This window comes from Scomber japonicus, chromosome 9 (assembly GCF_027409825.1).
Source record: "Scomber japonicus isolate fScoJap1 chromosome 9, fScoJap1.pri, whole genome shotgun sequence".
Taxonomy (NCBI): domain Eukaryota; kingdom Metazoa; phylum Chordata; class Actinopteri; order Scombriformes; family Scombridae; genus Scomber; species Scomber japonicus.
The window spans coordinates 11830608-11853543 of record NC_070586.1 but is presented as its reverse complement, the minus strand read 5'-3'; the positions used below and the strand labels follow the sequence as shown (position 1 = coordinate 11853543).

The 22936-nt window shown below is 39.3% G+C and overlaps 1 protein-coding gene across 1 annotated transcript; it reads right to left on the bottom strand.

Annotated features, from left to right (window-relative positions):
• Positions 1-431: 431 nt before the first annotated feature.
• On the bottom strand, positions 432-21316 carry fbxw8 (F-box and WD repeat domain containing 8). Its single transcript, XM_053326208.1, has 11 exons — positions 20767-21316; positions 20561-20665; positions 19022-19186; positions 18641-18729; positions 14475-14632; positions 13762-13958; positions 12923-13141; positions 6455-6582; positions 1940-2113; positions 1391-1507; positions 432-927 (listed from the first exon to the last, which is right to left on the bottom strand). The coding sequence occupies exons 1-11, from the start codon at positions 21268-21270 to the stop codon at positions 762-764; spliced, it is 2022 nt and encodes a 673-aa protein (XP_053182183.1). The 5' UTR covers positions 21271-21316; the 3' UTR covers positions 432-761.
• Positions 21317-22936: the final 1620 nt, after the last annotated feature.

The following is a 22936-nucleotide window of genomic DNA, read 5'->3' as shown; positions in this document are numbered from 1 at the left end:
CTGTATATAATCAGTGTGATGTGAATGTTTCTTTCTGCTTTAATGAAAAGAGAGTGACACGTTATTTTAAAGTCAGTCATGCTCAGTGGCTGCTCTGGCATCCATGGGTCATCTCATATGGACAACATCCAAAGCATGAGACTGCTGGCACATACCATTCCTCTGCAGCTCCAGAATAGTTGCAGGTTTAAATGTGTCCCTCTGAGACTTTGTGTAACCAAATACTGTTGTTCCACCCAGAATAATGAACAGTTTTTTGACTGCAAGTAAATACATAAATACTTTACTTTCCCAAAGATGAATTATTAAAGACTTTGCACTGATTCATATTAATGAACTAAATAAATGAAAGTTAAATGTTTAAGATGTTTTTTTGTTGTTGTTGGGTTTTTTTTTAGAGAAACAGACATTTAATAACTGAGGTAGAAATATGACATGTTTTATTGCTGTGGTGTTGCACAGCGACACTGATTCAAATCCAGCAAGTCAAACATCAATTTAAAAAAAAAAAATCATTAATTTTTACAGTAACAGTTTGCAAAGCTGAGATCCTGTAAAACATCTGGGCAGCTGAATCCAACACTGTAAATTAAAAACAGCTGTAGATAATATACAAATATTACAATTAAACTCAATATTACATCTAAAAACGTTGATTTGAAATGAGAATAAAATTATTGAATACAGTTTGGATGAAAGTTTCTATTGTCCATTCAACCATATCCAACTATGTCCAGTTGCAACAGGGGACACTCTCCACCTCAGTGGGATGGATGAGAACCAGCCAGCCGGTCATATGGCACCGTCAGGCCAATGTTGTAGTTGTAGCCGTAAGATTCAGTGTAATCGGACCGGCAGATGGGCAGAATGTGATCCTGGGAGGTGGCGTCCTCAGAGAAGTCGTAATGGCAGATGACTCCCCGGTGTCTGAAGTGTGAAAACATTCATGTGAACACTTAAGCTTATTTCACTTTGGATGCACAGATGGATCATTCTGCAGTTTAAATACTTCCCTACATAATCCACCTTTATCTAACAAAGGTGACGGTATTATTTAACAACCTCCTGAATTATTTCATTATTTTGAAGTTTTATTCACACTTAAAAAGCAGCCTGTAACTAAGGGTGCAGATGCAACAAGTTCTATGGGAGATGTCCAGATTTTGAGAAACCAAACTCATGATGTAAGCAGCATGAGATGTTGTAACAACTACCCAATGTGTAATAACGAGGATATATCCGCTTTTGGCAATGTTACAGATTAAATTAGCTTTTATGAAATCATCATATTTATGACTCAGAGACTCTCTAAGATAGTGGGAGATATGTGTAGAGGAGTGAACAGGGTAAAAAAAAAAAGAAAAAGGAGTGTGAGAGGGAGATAAGTGACCTGCGGTGAGCTGTGAGGTCATCGTCTGTGATGCAAGCCCCCCGCGGTGATTTGTCATCTGGGATGTTGGCTGTTACCAGGTTGCTAATGTTGAAACGTACATGCCTTACAGGATGCCTGCAAACCAAGTCAGAAAACAATGCCTTATGTATAAGAACATACACATTAACATAAATCACATTTCTAATTGCTAATTTTTACTTGTGCATGTTAGTCTTTCTCTATAAATAGTTCTTAATGTTAAAAGTTAAAAAACAACAATAAAAAACATGTCATTACAAATTAGGGAGATGAACACATCATTCAACTGGGATTATTGTCTTACTTTTAATCATTTAGATTAAAAAGATAAAATATTCAAAATCACTACTTAACTAGTGAAGTGGGTTTGGGAAAACAAGTTAATTAACTCTCATCTCCAAGTCACATGCTTTGTAATGTCTTACTAACAAACAGAGGGAGCTAAAAAAATAAAAAGCGATGTCTTTGAAATATGATAACAACAGATGTGTAACGTATGTGTTGCTGACAGTTTCTATATCCTCCAACCTGTTGTGCATCTCCCACAGTTTAGCTCCCATCCTCATCTCCCACACGCACACCAATCCTTCCTCTCCGCCGCTCACAATCTTCCAATCGTCCGCCTGAACCGAGGTGACACCCAAGTGGTGGGCGTACAGAGACGCCACAGAGGAGCCGGTCCTTAGGTCAAACACCCTCACTCTGAATCACAGCAGGAAGAAACAAATTACACTATTATACAAGGAAATGAATTACAAAAGTCCTGAATTATTACTTCATATTAATGAGGCAACTCAACAAAAGGAACATTCATATTGCACAGTTATATATTTAGATATCCGTTTTGTGAGTTCATCAAACACTCTGGAGTGACTTAGAATAATAAGTGAAGTGAATACAATAGCATCACTCTTCTAGCGGATCATGGGTATTTTGGATTTTACTTCCTGCTTACAGGGGCGTAGGACTCATACCAAGACCACACACAAGAGAGAGGACATGAAAGAGTGCATTCATTTACAGACAAAAAGGACACTATTCTCAAACTTGAAGGAAGAACTGCAAAACAAACTTTTCTACAGCCAGCCAAGAGACCAAGGACAAATTAAAACCAAGCAGATGTTGCCATTGTGTGCTTTAGTTCCCTCTTCATTTGTCCTTGGCTCAACCCAACATTACTTATTCTCCTGCTATCAAACACTAGGCAAAGTGTATTATTAAAAGTAATACATAAATTGGTGTGGTGTCAATATAAAATGTAACAAATACTAACTAACAACCAACTTAATGTGGACCCTTTGGTCGCTTAGATAATTCGATGATATTTTATTACACCAGGAGATAAGAAGAAGAAGAAGAGGGGAAAGAAAGTACAATAGATTATAAATTAGAGCAGGTAAATCATTAAGTGCTAAACATAAAAACACCAACGAATGTGACTGTGAATGAAAATAAAACTGGATTGTACAACATATTTTTCACATAGTGCAAAATAACAACAGGGAAACATACTGTGATAAAGAAAATAAACCTAAAATAAAGCATCTGAGGTGTCTAATGACTATTAAACACAGTTATTTAACCTTCATGTCGTCCTCCCGGGTCAAATTGACCCCGTTTGTTTTGACTGTTCCTTCTTTCCTCCCTCCCTTCCTCCCTCCCTCCCTCCCTTCCTTCTTTCCTCCCTCCCTCCCTTCCTTCTTTCCTTCCTCCCTCCCTCCCTCCCTCTTTCCTTCCTCCCCTTCATCCCCCTTTCTTCCTTCATTCCGTCTGTCCTTCCTCACTCCTTCTCTCTTTCCTCCCTTCCTTCTGTCCTTCCTTCCTCCCTTCCGTCCGTCCTCCCTCTCTCCTTGTCTCTTTCTTTCCTCCCCATTACCTTCCTTCTTTCCTCTGTCCTTCCTTCCTTCCTCCCTCCTTTCCTTCCTCCCTTCCCTCCTTTCCTTCTTCCTCCCTTCCTTCCTTTCCCTCCTTTCCTTCCTTTCCTTCCTCCCTCTTTTCCTTCTTCCTCCCTTCCTTCTTTGACTCAAGGACAACAGGAGGGTTAACTTGTCAGCTATAACTTTAGAGCCATAGATATACATACAGAACATGCTATCTATATGTTTTCATTAGAAACATGGTAAATACATTATAAAAAGTGTACTACATAACTTGACATTGACTCCACAAAAGAACTTTTATGAAAACAAACTAATTTCATATCACAAAGTGGCACAGCCTGACTTTTGACTGACTTTTATTTTTATACAGTCATGCTGTTTTTAATTTTTCTCACTTACTTTTAACCACTTTTGTTTTGAATGTGTGTAAAGTGAATTAGAGATCCAACTCTGATTGCTTTGAGTGCTAATGCTCTCATCCATTATTATCATTAATATTATACCAGTATTTTTTTTTTTTTGCAAATAAGAGGCAATATGAGCAGGATTTTTACTTGGTGGGTTTCATGAGCAACACAAACCCAAGGGACCCTCAGCTCCATCTGTTGTCATTGTGGCTTTATTGCAGCTAAAAGCATCCAGCACATGATTCCATCCAGATTCAACCTTCTTCCAAGACTTCATTACCATAATCAAATTTACTTTGGGGACTCAGACAGATTTCATTTCCACTTCCAAAGGTTTTTTTTTTTTATGTTTCTTTGTAAGGAATCAGAGTTAAATGTGTAAATTGGCAAGGTGGACATGTTATCTGGAGTTAGTTTTGCCTGTTTAGTGGCATTACGTGATGGGAGCACACGTTTTAACAATGAGGGTGAACATTGCTGGCAGACCGTTGGGGACCATAAATCTAATATTGGAGGTGGCTCTGTCTTCAGTGAGCTGTCATTGGCCAGACTCCTCTTCATTAATCAAGAGGAGCTCTGCCTAATAAGAGAAAAGTGGGAGAAGCTCCGATAACTTCTGAAGAGTTTGGTGTTTGAGCGTTAGACAAGACATTACTCATTTTAGAAAGAGGATGATTGGTGCAAACTAGTGATTTGGTGATCACAAGTGGTTTTCAGTTTGACTTGAGTTTGATCTTTCAGACTAATGGACACATTCAAGGTTGAGAATAACACGTTGGCTATTTCAGCACACTATGACAAGCCTTTGTTCTAGGCTTCCTGCTATTCAGACACCGTAGCTCCAAATTCAGACGACCTGCAAATGTTTCTCTATTCTGAATAAAGTCTAGATCAAATCATGAAGCCAGGAAAAAAAAAATCCCACAACAGGTGAAAAAACAGGCCTGTGTCAAAAGGCTGATGATGGCATGATGACATGATGATGGTACTAGATAAATGTCTGTACCAAAATGCATTGCAATCAATCCAAAAGTTGTCAAGACATTTCACCCAAAATCACAAATATCAATCTCAGAAGTCAGATTAACACCAAAGTCAGAAAGAGTCCTCATCTATGAATCGTGAACATCTGTAACAAATCTAGTGTTATCCATATTGACTGTCATGATGGCACAAGAGGAACATGCATAGGATCATCCTCTGGGGACCATTAACATCTGGATAAAATTCAATAGCAATCCATTGAATAGCGGCATACAACCAACCAGCTGACTGACCATCAGTGCCATCTCTAGAGCCACAACGCTGGCATGGCTACAAATCACATTGCAGATGCTTTTAGTTTTTTAAATAGGCAGGTAAAAGTCAATTCCAATATGTCAGCAAAGTGGCCTTGAGGCTAAACCCAAAAAGTGCAGCCGTGCATAATGCAAAGTGATCAATAGCCACAGGTACGCCACTCACTCTTCCTTCTCTCACTCCTACTCTATCCAGTTTTGCTCTTTGCCCACATCTTTCCCGTTTGCATAGATGTGGCATTCTTCCAGACAGCCCTTACCAAGACCCCTCATTTGCTCCCTGGATCTCACAAAAAACAGAAGGACAAAACTCATTTGGAGGAAAAGAAGGGATGCATTAGGCTTTGGCCTTAAGCCACCCTGTTAGAGAGCCAAGATTGCGGACTGTCCCTCAGTCTCCCCCATTTCCATTTGTTCTCAACTGTGTGCTGCATCAGCTGGGGCCTAAGTGGAAGAGCCAAGCTGGTGTGTGTGTGTGTGTGTGTGTGTGTGTGTGTGTGTGTGTGTGTGTGTGTGTGTGTGTGTGTCTGTATCTCTGAACAAAATTGCACATCCTTCAGAAAGCAAAGACCAAAAGTAATGCAGAAAGGAATTGGATAAAGACCTACCAATGCTCTGGCAAGAAAACAAGCATTTGAATGCTTTATTCAAAAAGCTCCTGTTGAATTATTTCTTTCAGAAATAAAACAATGTTGAACATTTTCTTCTGGCACTTGACAAAAAACTGAGCATTTTTTTCCTCTTTGTACGGTTGCTTTGAATCATAACTAGTAAGAAGAGAAAACAGAACATAAACAATATGATGTGGTCTGTCATTCGATTTAAGCCAACTACTTAACAGCCAGATGGATTTGGTGCTGAATAGAAACAGCGGGGGCAGCTTTGGACGAGGACGCGCCAGAGATTTTTCTTTCCCTGCCAACTCATGCACCGCAGCACCCGCTAACAAGTGGAGAATAGATGAGAATGGCTCTTTTATGTGTCTTTTCCGTATCTGGAGAGCCAGGTTACCGATGTGGGAAGTGTGTGCGCGCATGTGTGAGTACATGTATGGATGGATGGATGGATGGTTGGATGGATGGGACAAAGATGGGCAGGTTTTCTTCTTCTTTACTGTCACAGGTGATGGAGACAGACAGACAGAATCTCTCTTTTCAGACAAAGAACAAAACTATTTCAGTCTTGTCTTTGCATCAAACTTAAGTGTGACTAAGGCGCATATTGATGGAGCCTAATATTTTCTCACACTTTCTTAACACCTGTTTCCCACTGCAATTAGCCTCAGTGTTACCTTCTTCATCAGGTGTCATCGAGAGAAATCCATTTAACAGACTGTCCTTTCAATTATTTGCTCAACTTCAAGCGACGGAGCCAAAGGCACACATTTGTTGTGTTAAAATAAATCAAGAGTGTCAGTATTGGGTGATTCTTTGCGTGTTTTCCATCTGTGTGTCCTACCTTCGATCTTTGTTTCCACACACCAGCAGGTGAACGGGACTGTCTCTCAGATTGATGCAAGTGAAATCTCCAGGTGAGTTGCCAACACAAGCTGTCTGTTTACCCGTCTCTACGCTGTAGACGTGGATCTGAAACACATATGCATCAATAATATTAATTATTTAACAGACACACACAGACACACACAGACACACACACACACACACACACACACACACTTTAATTCATTAGCTTGGTGTTTGTAGGATGCACAGTGCACTCAGAAAGTATTAGGATAGTTCCAGGAAATTGAACTTTAGGTTACAGGAATTCAAATAAATATTATATATCATACATTGTATAATAGAGAAACCCAACCAACTGTAGAGAGGCCAGTTAATTAAAATCACAGCAGCACTTAAGTGTTAAAGCTGGAGGGGGGGAAAAGAAATCAACCTAAGGGCATTCTTCAATTACAAACTGAGACACACATCACTGCCTCGGGCTCGGTGGCTGCAGCAAACTTTCTTCATACAAGTTAGAATGATGTCATCTGGATCTGGCCTAATTGGTCAATTAGTGGCTGGTGTTTTCTCATCCAAATGGGAACAAACAGGATAACCACCACACATGATTTTCTTTGAATAATTAAAACGATGAAGAAATTAAATCAAGGAAGGAGGGAGGGAGAGAAAGAAAGAGAAAGAGAGAGAGAGTGAGAGAGCAAGAGAAAGATAAAAAGACAGAGAGAGAGAGAGAGAGAGAGAGAGAGAGAGAGTGCCACAAAGATGAAGTTTGAAGGAAGAGGGGAAAAAAAGAGGAATGATGTAAGCCTTGAGATGCTGCCAGCAGTTTTTGTGTGTCCCATATTTGGGCCAAGCAGAGCTTTAATTGTGCACCACCCCGGGGCAAAGCCCAAATCACACCGGACTTTGAAATGACAGCTTGATAGGATTTGGACAGTGGAGGAGAGGGGGGGACGAGTTGAGAAAGAGGGGGTGGGGGGTGCAGAAATTAGGTCCAGCCTGCTGTTCTCGATGAATCATTACAGTTTCAGGAAGATTTTTTTTTTTTAATTTTCTTATTAAATATTTGCCCACTATAATGAAGAAATATCACTGAGTGAGGCAAATGAGCCGCTTTGTGATGATATTGGGGGCTGTTTTAGAGAGTGCTGCAGTATGTTTTTGAGCAGGAATAATCATGAGCATGATTGTAGAGGAGCTGTTAAGTTAATGCACTTGCTGGAGCCACACTGAGACTCACAGACAAAGGAAACTCTAATGGTGGCTTGTACTGTGATGTTAATGTAATTTATAGCTTTTAAAAAGATTAAAAATGTGGCAATTATTGCTGCACTTTGGAGAAAACATTTTACTGTTGCCATTGCTTTAGTGGTGAAAACACATTTGGCCAAATCTAGTTTGGGTTTTGATTAATCTAAAATGTCATATCATAGACCGGGAATGGGAAACCATGCACCACGCAGAGCCAACTGTCTGCAGGCTTTCGCTCCAAGCAAACACTCCACCAGCTGATTTCACTAATGAAAACAGAAGGGAAAATTCACCTTCTTGGGATAAGTTTGAATCAAATCTTGCAACCTGTTAACCCTTTCATTGCACACAGTTCCCCCCAACCTTTACAAATATGGATTCATAGCTTAATTTGGTTTAGATACCATGTGAATGAAAAGAGATTAGCAGCACATTAAAGCAGACACACAGGAATGGCAGCTTTATGGTTTGATGTCATGTCCAGCAGGGCAGAGCACAATCTCAAACCTGCTTACAATAACTCCACTAATTTACTTATTTACAGATGTTTCCCACACTTAAGAAAACACTTTCTAACACCTGTACATCTTAGTTTCATTTTCAAGTATATTACCTTTGTATTTGTAGGATTGTGTGATGCTGAGTTTTATGTTTCCATGGACACACAAGAAGAAAAGAAGCAAAGGAACAAAAAGCAAAACTAGACACAAAGACAAGTTTAGTTGTGCTTCTTTGCTCATTAGTGATTTGTGATTAGAAGCTGTTGACCAAACTAATACAAAAAAACTACAAAAGATAAGTAAATAAGGTAGCCATTCACTGATAAAGCTATAAGACTGAAACCATGTATCTGTATTTTAACATCCTAAACAGCATTACCCAGGTGTTAAGACACTATAATAAGTGTATGAGTGTTGTGGTGTGTGTATGGGTATATATGGTATGTAGTTACAGATTCAGCTAAACTGGGTTGAGTGAAGGTAGCTTGCTTTATATTTGTCCATATCAAATCACTGGATAGTATATTCCTCTTGTGGTCTATGTTGCCTAGCAGGGAAATAATGTGGTTTTTGGGATGTCATCCGAAAATCCCTTTTTGTCATCACTCCCAAATCTCTGCTGTGCTTTGTATATTTGAAGGGAGTGGTGAGCTCAGAACCTACTGCTGCCATCAATATCAACTTTTCATATTCACATAATGTTCTGTGCCATGCAGCTAAAAAAGTAACAAAAGTGTGATTTAGTGCAGTCAGGGAACTGAGGTACTGCTGCAACATCCAAAGACTTTATTTCACTGAGATGTATTTATTATAGTTCTTTGGTCAAATTCAAAGCAGGGTGTTTTAAATGACTGAGACAAAAAATGTGTGCATATATGCTTTGTTTCATTATGCACTGTGTTACCTGAAAACTCAGCTTTTAAGTGCAGCAATCACTCTCTGCTATAACCGCTGCTGCTGTTTATATAGCAGTCTTCTAGCATTTAATAACCCCACGTCCACCCCCTCATCCACCTGTAGCTTTGAATCTCTCTTCACATAGGAGTGGTTTTAACATTGTCACTCTTCAGGTCTCTGCTGCTGTGTTGACCTTGGTACTTACCCTGTATTTACATAATGTTCTCTCCAATATGAGCTAGATGACTGAAATTACCTGCTGTGCTGCTGAGGCTTGTTCAGAGAAGTGTTACCTGGATATTTCTGACTAAAACCCCCAAAGGGTTGTTTTACAATATGTTACTGAACCTGATCTTGATTCCAACCGTCCTTCATAAATCATACATACTGTGCATTAAACCACTAATTCAGCTTTGCATGCATCCATCCAGCCCTCTGAACCTAAGGCAATGAGAGACTGACAGGTTTTTTGACAGCACTTGTGCTCTGTGGTGGATCCGCTGCAGTGGCTGGGTAGCTTGCCAGTGGAGATGCCAGCTTATGTTCAATGCCCAGCCACGAGCTGGGAGGATGCCTGGGTGCCCCTGGTCCACTGGCAAGAAGGAGGCGAGTCGTAATGAGGATCTGGAGACTGGCTCCGGCCACACACAAATACACACCCAACAAAAAAAGGGAAGGCTCAAATACAAATCCACAAGCTAAATGATAAAGAATGCCAAAATATGAAGTAGAATCCTCTGTATCATCAACACAAAGAAGCTTTTGTACTTTTAAGTTATTAAACTTCAAACTTCTACATCAAACAGATTAAAAAAATAAGACAATGTGGCTGAGTTCATCTGAGTTAAAATTCTGCAAATGAAAATGTTTCACTCCTCTGTGGTGAGAAGTTTGCGTAGACTTCCTTGGATGTCACCTCTGTGCATTTTGACAGATTTTAATGAAGCATATGTTTTCTTAAAACATGTTTTGGCATCACTAACAGCTGCAGCCAATTCATGCTTTGACTCCTTCACAGTATGAAATTGCTGTTATAAGTGTGACAAGAGCGACAGACAGGGTAATTAAATTTGTAAAATATTTTAATTAGCAAAGGAGGTATGCTAATCATGAATTGGCATCATTTAGAAGATAATTTGGACTAAGCTCACTATGGAAACAAGAAAGTTAGAGAGAGTTTTGGTGCTTATGTGCTGCAATTAAAATTAATCCGATCTCAAATGAAAGGGAAAGGCACGGCTGCTTTCTATCCTCAACTTTAGGCTGTTGAATGATGGAGACAAATAATATTACTACAGCTGAAGATGTGCTGTATTTCATCTTAAATGTATTAATATCATCATCACAAACTTGCTACTTTCCTTGTGTAGAATTATTTGTATTAATTATATTATTTTATCTGGACTACTTATTTCATTCTTAATAATTTTGAACAGATGGTTGAGAAGAACTAGTCACCAGCAGCTGCAGTATCTTGCCTTTGTGTTATGATGCACTGGAGGCTGATATCCTTCACTGCTACTCTCTCCTTGGTCCACTATGTGGTGCTTTAGTGCTGTCACTGAGTTGGTGAGAGCTGAGCTGAAGTGTATCATCTGTGCTTTTTTAATAGGGGTGATGTCAGTGGAGCAGCTTTGCCAAAGACCTTTCAATGACAGATTGCTGCACCCCCCACACAGCCTGCTCAGGTGTTACTTTCTGCTCTGAAGCTACCACTTGTCCAATCTCTGAGGTAAACCACATCTGTTTTTTCATGTTAAAAAAAAGATACAATTACACTTTTTATGCTGCTTTCTGTGACCTTTGTTTTATCTTGAGAAGCATGATGGCTGCTGCATAGGTGCTTGCTGATCCCAATTTGTTTTGTGGTTATTTGTACTTTCTAAGTAAAGTCTTTAGAGTCAATTAGGTTCACAGGGGCCTTAGAAACACACTATTATTAGAAGCAAACAGGTGCATCTTAGGGACCAACAGTTGATCAAAGTACACACAGAGACTATAGTAATTAGGGGTAGAGCCCACAGAGGGCTTGTTGCTATTAAGGCTATTTATTTCTACTCTAAACAAATCCCCCAAAGGTGTATTATATTCATTTCTGATGGGACTCATGGGTCTAAAGGAACAGACGGTTAGAGTGATCACACTGCCAAAAAAAAACCCAGTTTATTTGAAGACAGAGAACAGTTTGCAGTGCATCTAAAATTTAACTAAACACACTAAAAACGGTGCTCCATATTGAAAAGGATGGAGGCATCTATTCTCCAAAAAGTTTAATCCCATTTGGAGGTCAGCGGGTAAAATGGGTATTTCAGCTGTAAATCAAAAGACTCCATTCTCACTTCTCTCCCCTCAATCATTTGGATTCCTAAAAGAAAACTTGCTTCCTTCTATTTGAGCAAAAACCAAATTATTCACCTCCTATAATTTCCCATTTCTTCATTATGCACCTGTTGAGAGCAAATGTGACCTTGCTAACTCGATTGGAAACCTTCCATTTCAATTTGTAATGCAAGTATTTTTCTTACAATACATTTAGCACAGAGTTCCTGGGCTTTACCATCCAGTAAACATTCAAGGTGGTTTTGTTTAGGTTTGTTTGTCTTCCTCAGGCGCTTCAATCACACTGAACACAAAAGAGGCCTTGATACAGCTCCATCAATTCCATTAACACGGAAACACTAGATAGTTATTCCATAAACATACAAGAGTGCCATTCACAAAAGACTAGATAGAACAGATAATCATCATCACAATATGTGAAATGATGGCAACATTTGGTTCAATTAGCAATCAAATCACATTGCTAGTTTCTTATCTCTGGTAAAAAAAATATAGAGTAGACTTTCTGCTTAGATTACTGAATAAATTATCAGATAAGAGAGTAAGACTAACATTGGAAGGGTATCATTATTATTATTATCACACATTTACCTCTACTCTTTACTAATTTTTAAACTTTTTTTTATTTACTCTATTTTTGGGGGCCCTTAATGCCGTTATCATAGGGACAGCGGAGAGATGACAAATATTGAAAGTCGGGACTGATGAGGGGGTGACATGCAAAAAAGGTCTGAAGCTGGATCAAATTGTGGATATTACAGTTATATGGCATGCATCTTAACCAGAAAAAAAGCTACCAGGGTTGCCTTGTTTACTAATTTATAATCTTACTTCACTTTCAACTGGTCCCAGTAGTAGTCCCACTCCTGCCTTATAAGAAATGAATGTGTTTCAGGATGTTGATCTGATTCCCATATTGGTATTTTCACTGAACAGGGTAATATTCAAGCCACAATCCTGCCATGACTGTGCCCTCCCTAAAAATACAATTGTTGGGTAAAATGTTATTTGCAAGCTTTATTTGTTACTATCAAATGGTGGATGCAGATATTTTATTTTTTGGATTTCCAGAGTTTTTAAACCTTCAGGTACACACAGAGCAACATAAGGGCTCAGGGTTGGGGTTTTTTCCCAAGACAAATTTGTACTAATAAAAGGAGATGTACAAGTTCACAAGACAACAGCACAACTCTCTACTTACAGGAATTATAAGAAAGGGATTAAAATGGTGTGATAGACCAGAAAAGTTTGGAAACTTTGAGAAATGCCATTCGTATAAATATCAAGGTGTTACTCTTCTGCAGGAGATGGGCTAAGAGAAGCCAATTAACATGTTCTCGTGTAAGGAGACATGTCTATCAATGTCACTGCAATTTTCTGAAAACTGATAGAGATTGATAAAATACTCATAAGATGCTCATTTTAAAAAAACTAAACACTAATATTTCATAGAAATGATGAGAAACTTAACCCACCTTGTTGCCTCCATCATGCATGGCCCAGCCAGTGCGCTTCACCCCAAATGCAACATTGGAGTCGGAAGCATCCAGACAGGTAACGGGATGACCGTAGACTGAATGAAGCATCCTTGGTTCCTCCTCCAAAGTGTCCAACAGGTACACAGCCTCTCCTGCCGCCAGGGCTGCCAGCGGGCCCTGCTGATTCCTGCCTGGCACCAAAACCAAGCTCTCTACCTGTCATACAGAAAAGATGGAGGTATGCTTCACTTCACTCAAATAGTCATGTCATAATTCATATAGTGTATAGTCAGAACCAGTGTTTTCTTTAAAAAAAAAAAGAAGCTTAACTTGATAAATAATAAATCATTCATCATTAATTCACTGTTGATTTTCTAATTAACTGATTAACTGACTGATTATTACAATCCCAGTACAATTTCTAGACAGCAACATTGGCTGTATGTAAATATGGACGGTGTGTCTCCCCTTCCTACCGCTAAGTGAAGCCAAAATCTCTCCTTTCCAGGAGCTGCCACCTGGCATGTGTGACATCATTTGGAGCCAGAGTCTGCACAGTAGAGTCGGGCAGCCGGCGGGACGGCTGAGGGGGGCGTGTCCCGCCAGCCTGACAGCGATTTGAGAGCGGCTGTCACAGTTGTCAATCATGACATCACACCCCCTATTTATATAATTAAATTACTAATTAAAAACAAATCTAATTAAAAAAGTGAGCATTTGGACCTATACTGCAGCCAGCCACCAGGGGGTGATCGAGATGTTTTGTTTTGAATTCATTGTCATGACATCCATGTTTACAGTCAATGTTACAAAAAGAATCAAACTATCTGACTTACGGTCTTGGGTAGCTGAACCCGGCAGAGTGTCCTCCAGTAGCCACGGTCATCGGCACGGTCTAGCCTGACATCTGACCCAGCAGCAGAGCCCAGGACGGGACTGTCGGGGCTCAGGGTAAGGGCCTGGATCTTCCCTGGAATCTGGTAGTGGTGGATGGGCTCTCCACCTGTCTCTGTGCTCCACAGGTCCACACAGCCTAGACACATGACAGTGAAACACATTACCTGAATCCTCTATAGCTGCACTGAATTGAACACATAGCAGAGGATGTACTGTAACTAGAGAAGCTACAAGTGCAACTAACCAGCTAGGTAGGCTTTACTTAGCTTATTTTGAAGACTAGATATTACTAGGCATTTATGTTTTGATTATTTAACAAGACTCCAGCCATGCTAGCAGTTCTGTGAGGCTGTGCAAACACTAGCCTTAGCATGCTAACAAAGTACAGCTGCAAATATCATTAGTCTTGCAAGTATTTGGTCATAAATTAAATTTGGACCAGATGATGGCACTAGTTTAAAATCCAATATTTATGATGCACTAGAGGAAAAGTCCAAGGATCAACAAAGTCAATAGAAATCATTCTCTAAGAACCAAGGATGTCAAGACAATCCATCAAATAGTAGTTGAGATATTTCAACCAACCTGGCTAAAACAGAGGGAGCTATAATGTATATTTGTATGACTCTGATGCCTTGTTGCACACATTTACCGTCTTCATAAGCAGCTGCAGCCACTGTGCTGTTGACCTGGACATGATTAACATGAGGTCTGGGGATCGTGTTAGCTGACAGACTGTTGCACTTCAGGTAGGAGGCTGTTGAGTCCCAGTGCAGCGTATCCCACAGCCTCACATCACCAGACGTGTACCTGAGATACATATAAGCACAGGTTACATTTATATACATGATAAATGATAGAGAAGAAATATTTTTAAAAAGACTTTTAAATTGAATAGCAGAAAAAGAAAGAAAAAGGAGAAATTTGTCTGCTCGAGAATAACTGAAGTCACCAACAGCAGGAAGTGAAGGTTATCTTTAAATTTCTATTTTTGGGGAACTCTTATGCAATTATAAAACTGTGAGGGTATGACTTAATTCACTCCTTTATAAAAGACATTTTAAGATAAAATAACATAGAATATATTATAGAGATAAAAGAATATATATAAGATCAATTGTGATATCTTGGCATTACTACTGTTAACAAATGAGAGCAGATCTCCAACTAATAATTATTGTCATATTAATTAATCAAAAGTAAAATAAAAGTTTTAAAAAAGCAACTAACAATTTACTAAAAGTGAATGTGAGGTATATTATAGCGTTTTGTGTTGTTTCACCAACAGTCAAAATATGTACAATCATATAAAACAGAGAAACGCAGCAAACTATAGATAGATAGATATTTTATTGTCCTTGAAGGGAAATTGTCTTGGGCTCTAAGTGCTGAGACCGCTGCCGCCATAGTTAAAAGAACAAAGAAGATAAAAGTAAAGTTGCACATTTGCACAACAATAAATGATATAGTGCTACCTGTTGACTCAATAAATACATACATATAATAAGTACACATATTGCACATTCCCACATACATATACATAAATATATCACATTAGAGAAGCTGTAACTGGGGAACATCACACCTCACATTATATAACTTATTTTTTTCAATTATTTTCATAATCAAATAATCATTCCAGTCATTAAATGGAAAAAAAAACAGAAGCTTCTAAAAGGTGATGATGTCATACATGATAAACTGAATATCTTTGTGTTTTAGACCCTTGATTGGTCAAAACAAGACTTTGACCTTTCTTTCTGGGAAATTCTCATCATATATAACAGGCATATGTCTGTGATATATTTCTGACATTTTACAGACACAAAAAAAGTCCATCAATCGATAACATAATCAGCAGATAATCCATTATGAATAATCACTAGTTGAAGCCTTATTCTTGTTGCACAGACTCATTTTCTCTCTTTTTAAAATGCAACTCGAGCTTTTCTTCCATTAGTCTCTGGTCTGCTCTTTTTTCCTCCACTTGATATTACAAAAAGCTTTTGCTGTTTTCATTTGTATGAATTTGTATTTATGAGCAGAACGTTTTACCTTAATTACCACAGAGCTGCCCCCTTTTTCTCTGGCTTCAGGCAAACCAACAAATTGTTGTACAAAATCCTACCAATTACTCATAATATGCAGCGTAGAGGTCAGAGAGGTTGCTAATCTCTTCAGTGATTTTTAAGTTTGCATAAATTACAATACAAATGTCTCATGAAGTGTGTGATTGATCTTACAATATGAATAAATTGTATCCTGCATCATTCAGCCAGGCTAAACTGTGACCTCATCCTGGTCTCATACAACCTCACCTTATCACCTCATTATTTCCCCTTTTAGTGAGAAAGCACCGTCTTTATCTCCCGACCACAAGTAACAACAAAGTCACCCCTTCACACTCAAAGGCCTTCTGTTCTGTTCTCGACCCCCCCTCCGCCCCCCCCTTCTCCCTTTGCTCTTCGCCCGAGTCAATGAGCTCTCACTGCGGGACACAACAAAACTGCGAGCGTTACCACCTCCACAGATACCATCATGTCTGAGCAAGTATCCGCCTCGCAGTGAGAGTGTGTGACACAGTGACAGAGAGTGTGACAGAGGGTGTACGTGTGTGTGTGTGTGTGTGTGTGTGTGTGTGTGTGTGTGTGTGTGTGTGTGTGTGTAAGGTTGCCATAGCAGGCTTTGGCAGGAAGTAAACAATAGAATACACACTTTTACTTAATTGGTACATCACCTCAGTGCCAAATATCGACAGGATGATGATGATGCTGAATCTCATCCAAGTCATTTGTTATACAACTTTTTGTGTATCAAAAACTTTGCTGATTACTGAAGTCTTCATGCAAGGTCTCACCAGACTTGGCCTGTGTGACCCTGTGTGACTCCAATACTTGTTGGGTTAATGAGACAATGTCTCCTGTTGCCAAATCTCATTCCAGTTGTTTTCTAATAAGATTTTCATGGATGCAATTGAATCGTTCTTAATTTATTTTAACTGCTATTGATTCTTATCTAATTAAACAAATCTAAATACTTAGCTGAATTACCCCTAATCTACCAATAATGGGAAAAGTATTGATGTTGTAAATTTGTTAATAGCCATGGTATAAAAAAAAGAAGGATTTTAGAGTAAATACTGAAGTATGAGTGAGTTAAATGCTCACATTCTGCAGAGTGTTTTATTTCATCTCTAGATTATTTTGGCACTGTGTCCTACATCTGCTCACGTGAACAGATACAAACACATTGTTGTCTCTGGTGAGAGATGTGGTGGGACTGATGGGAATCTAATCACGGTATTCCCCTGGAGACCCTGAACGTATCCTCCTGGGTATTCTATCAGTCTCCTGCGGGCCCTCACAATCTATCACTGTCTCAGTCCTGTTGTTTCAGCGCACAATTGGCTGTAAATTTGGTTGTATACCCCTCCATCACCAACTACTGCCATTAGAAAGGGTGTGGTAGTATGTCGTGGGAGAGTGGACCACCATTCACAAATGAGAGCATATACAGTGTGGAGCTAATGAAACCTGATCTGTTATGACTCCTATAAGGGTGATAACTTTAATTTATTTGGATTAAACTACAAAGTGCAATTAAATGTCATCTACTAACACTTTCTGATACTGCCTGAAAATGATGACAAATGTATAGCTACAAAGCTGGCCTGGTCCTACTCCAGATATCTGAAAAATGTTTAAATTGTGGTTTGTAAGTTGTGTGGAGAATTTTACTCCGACCAAGTTCATAAATGTTGCTGCTTACCTGACAATCTTTATTGCTCAGTTTACTTTTTTAAGAAATAAAGATCTGCTAGTCAAACATATATTGGCAATTCAATCGATTATTTGGAACTATAGTTTTTGCATGTTTCATTAAACCCAACAGAAAAGGGTTTTTAAGTAGAAATTGTTAGACTAACCACAATGTTTGCATACTTTATACTTTGGAAGGAGCCCTTATTTTTCTCTCAGTTTTATTTTGAAATGTTGTTTGGGAATCAAATACTGAACACTGTATCAAATCAATGGGCCTCATGCACGAATGTTTTCTGATGTTTCTTTCATATTTGTTCCTGCACAAAGTTATAAGAAGAAATCCAAATACTTGAACTTGTCATAAATAGCTCATTTTAGCACTGCACTGTAATAGAAATGAAGTTCGATGCTAAAAACAAAAACATTTTTTAAAGCAACATGGTGTCATCCATGATGGAGGGCAGTCATGTGACAATCATGGAGCTATCAGAGGAGAATATTACAGTCTACAGGTGTTACACTGTCACCTGCAGCACAGTATGATACTGGACAGAGAGCAGCAGAGAGACACAGAGGCAGCGACAAAATGTGCCAATAAAAATCATAAAATCTAAAAAAAAAACACAACAAAAAACAAAAAAAATGAAAGAAATAAAAATAATTAATTCAGATTCTGAGTATGAGGAAACTAATTTTCTTAAAATCGCTCATACATGCATTTATGTTCATACAAATGCTTCTTCCATGAGGCCCAATGTTTTTCTCTCAGTTTTCTGCTGATAGATTTAAGCAGTGTGTTTTTCTTTGTGAACAACCTTCCATATGTAAATGTTTAGTTAACAAGGTCCTATATACTGTATATATAAATGTGATGTATTCTTCACTAGACATCCTATCATCAATCAGACGTGTTATTTATATGCTGACATTTATATCAGGATGCATAAAGCCAAAGAATGAGAGAGAAAACAAGGAAGATGAATTCAGAGGACAGGAGCAGGTTACAGTTTAATCCAGTAAACTTCAGATGTCAGACGTGTACGTAAAAAAAACTCACCCAGCCAAGACAAAGTTATCACAGGAGCTGACGTCACACAGCACCTTTCCCAGCTCGAACTGCAGCTGACTGATGGATCCCACTCGATTCTAGATAGAAAAGAAAACTTGGCTGAAAACACTGTTCAATCCATACTACAAATAGGCTAAATTATCTTACAACTGGCAGGCAGAGTACTAATTCCACTCTCTGTAATTTGATTAAAAAATTTAAAGAGAGCACAGAACTGATTTCCTGCCATTATGTTACAATCCTATTTTTTTTCCTTTGTACTGCACCAATTTCACCAAGAAAAACTGATATACAGGTTGCGTTGTATTTTAGGGAGCTCAATGATTCTGATTCACCACATTCACATCACACATCACAGATCAAACCCACCTTCCAGTTGGAGCGCACAGTTTTGGCCGAGTTCCTGCAGTCTCTCAGCGTGCTCTTCCAGCAGGGGGAGTCAGCCACGCTGGCATCCTGATGGTATCCCTCCCCCACACACATCTTGAACCACAGCACGCTGTCCTCTGCAAGGGCTCTCCATGCCCTGCTCACCTGGGAGGAGATTGGACACTGTAACTGTGGATTGAGTCAGCATACATTACAAGCTTGCATCACTTAATTTATTTGTGCTTAACGAGCCCGGCCGGCTGCCAAATGGACTCTGTGCAACATGAGCAGTAGGTCTGCAAAACAAAATGTAATTTAATAATCTATACCAATTTAAGGTCACATTTGGTATTAAAGCTGCTCTAAGCAATTCTGCATGTCGGGAGAAGTGCCTGGTAACAGATTTTTAAGGACTTCACAACCAAGAACTCTAAAACTAAGTATTGGCAAGCTGCACACAGTTAATGTGATCACTTTAGAGGAAGAGATACTAAAGGCATAAGAGAGCCAATTTATTGTTGTGCAAGTTTGCTGCTATTTAGAAGTTTTTATTTGTCATTTAATTTGAATAATGTAATATCAAAACTAATTTAAACACCCGGAAACTATTGATCAAAAGTAGAGGTTTGAACATCTTTTAGTAGATGGAAAGAGGAAAAAAAAGTATTTAAAAAAAACGTATTTTGATGAACATTTAATTATTGAAGTAATGTTTAAAGCAAAAATCAGAATTATTGTCTGGTTCCAGCTTCTAAAACGTGAGGATTTACTGCTTTTCTTATTTTATGTGATGTGAAATGTAATATCTTTGTGTTTCAGACTGCTGACAGAGCAAAACAAGTGATCTGAAGATGTTGTGACTTATTCTACAGACCGAACAATTAATCAATAGTAGATGGACTGTACTTATATAGAGCTCTTCTAATCTTTTTTTAACCACTCAAAGTGCTTTTACATTACAGGTCACACTCACACATTCACACACACACATTCATACACTGAGGGCAGGGGCTACCACGCAGGGAGCCAACCTGCTCATCAGAGGGAAACATTCACTCACACATTCACAGACTGTTGGCGCAGCAGATGGGAGCAATTTGGGGTTAAGTATGTTGCCCAGGGACACATCGACATGTGGACTGGAGGTGACAGGAATCGAACCACCAATCTTCTGATTAATGGACCACCGCTGTACCTCCCGAGCCACAGCCACCCAAATCAAGAAAATATCTGACAGATTAATCAATAATCAAAAATAATCATTAGTTTCAGCCTCGCAGATTTCATTTTAATAACTTCGAGAGAGCTGAAGAGGTAAAATGATCAAGTATTTTAGAAGAAATTTAGGACTTAGAACTTTAACCCATAAATCAACTTGCACCCCTTCAAATGTATTAGATTAGTTTTATACGTTATCATATACAAAGTAAGGTGAGTCTATAGCATTTGATTTGAGTTGAGGCTTATTCTTTCTTTTTGTATTCACTTTTTTTTGTTTCATGTAATCTTGCCTAGAGCACTCTTACCACATCTGCTTACCTGTGCACATCTGCCTAGCTCGGTACAGTTGAGATACTGGAATATCTTCAAAGCCAACTCATATGGTAACTCAATATCAAAGAAGGGAATGTCATTCACCTCATTCTGCAACAGAGATGATAAAAACATACATTAAGCACTGAGCTGATAGTGTAATGATAATGTTTGTACCATCCTCTTCATCATTAACAGTGTGACACTCATACCAGATCCTGAATGAGTTGCTCCAACAGCTCCTCGTCTTTCTTGACTTTTCTCTGAGGCTGCTGCTGATGCTGCTGATGCTGTTGATGCTGTTGCAGGGACGCGCTGCGGACATTTGTCACGTTATGATACTGCCTCTTCCTCCTGCTCCTCTCCTCTTCAATCCTTTCCAATAAGGGACTAGTCCTCCCATCCAGCAAACTACGTGCAATGGACACATACTCAGGTTGATCCTCTGACTTCGCTGCAGCCTCCTCACCTCCTCCTCCTACAACACGTCCCTTATCCTCAGTGCAACCATCTGATTTTAAAGGACTGCAGGCCTCACTTTGCTCTTTGCTGGGATTTTTTAAGTCTTCAAAATATCTATTTTTCGAGTCTCTGTTACTTGCCTGCTCAGGAATACTCCTGGAGGTGGAAGAAGCAGAAACAAGTCGCTGCTCCTCTTTTTTACTCGTTAATTCTTGTTTCCAACTCTCCCTGAACGCAGCAAGATCATTAGCCATATTTTTTTAAACATAGCTAACAAAATATAACCCGGCAGTGTTGTAAAGTTGTAGCTTGCATGTTTGTTTTCAATTGCAGAGTAGTCGAGACACCGATATGTGCTCCTCTGTAAGCAGTCCGTGTAGGAACACGGCGCTGCAAGTTCCGTGTGTTTTTAATTCCGCAGTTTTATTATGGACGCAGTAGTTCTCAGTTTCTGTGGCCACAATTAGTAATTGTTGTGAATATAATTAAAGACATTTAATGCTACATGTCGGTGGGATTGTTTATTGCTATAATAACACGAAATAGACTTTAAAGAAAATAGACAAAAAGGACAAAACGTCCCAGAACAGGCTATAACAAAAGACTCCTCAGATCAATCCAGACAGGAGAGATTCAAGAGTTAACCATTGCATCTCTCTTTTGGGAAAAGATGATGTAAACCCCAAACCATGTGACACTGTGATGAATAATACAGTAGAGAGGGAGAGGGGGAGAGAGAGGGAGAGAGAAGGGGGAGCAAGCAAACACAGTTAAGGTTTGATGAGAGAGGAGAAGGAGGGTCATATATCATCAAGACTTGAAGAGAAAAGAGTCAAGAACACGCAGCTGGTTGTTGTTGAGTGAGAGAAGATGTGTTGGCTGCCGATAGAGCAGCCTTTGCTCCTGCCTGGAGACTCCAGCTGCAGCGCCCGCAGACCCTCGCCCTGCTCGGTGGCTCAGGTGCTCGCGTCCCGCCTGCGAAGGATCGGGGACCAGCTGGAGAGAAACTGGCCGGCCGGGGAAAGGGACGGCGGCTACAGCTGCAGGGACAGGGGGTCGGTGGTGGCGGTGGCGGTGACAGCGCGAGGTCACTTTGAGAGCTTCCTGTGCACCGCGATCCACCTCACCGTGCTCGTGCTGTTTGTCGCGAGGAGACACTTGTAGGGCGCGAGGCGACAACCGCAGCAACAGGTGCGTAAACAGTGTGGTGTTGTTGATTGATATGGAGGCTATGGCTGTCCACTTAGCGCCGTTATAAGGAGAATTGACCAATGCTGAGCAAAAACAATTGTATTTTCTAAAAAAAAATAATGTGGATAAATGTTGCTGTCATTAACCTTATAAACTCAGACATTAAGCTATGCTGGTAATATGCAACACACGCTTTACCATATGTGCAATAATAATACTGCTGGACATATGTGCAATAACAATCTGGGCTGCTGTGGCATCATTGTCATAATTTTTTTTTTGCCTTTGTTCTTTATTTATACTGTATCTATTTATTTATTTATTTGTATTGGTTTTTAAATGCCCCTCTTGGTTGTTGTTATTGTGATATACAATGACAATAAAGTGCTTGAATATTGAATAAAAGCAAAATAACTTGCACACCAGGAAACATGGGGTTAATTTTATACACCTGTTAACACTGCAGGTATTAAATAATCAGGTTTTTTCTGTTCTGGCATCCATCTGTAGGTTTTAAGTTGTTTGTCCTTTTTGAGGAAAAACTGATGAAATGCAAATTTGATTGTAATTAGTGTTTCATATCTTCTGAACTGTTTCCATCCCCATTACGCGGTTACTCTTCTTATTAGGAAACTGTCATAACACTTACCACAGCATGAACTCCAGGTGCCCTGAAATTGTCATTGTAACCACCTATGTTATCTTTATTTGTTATCAATCACTACGTCA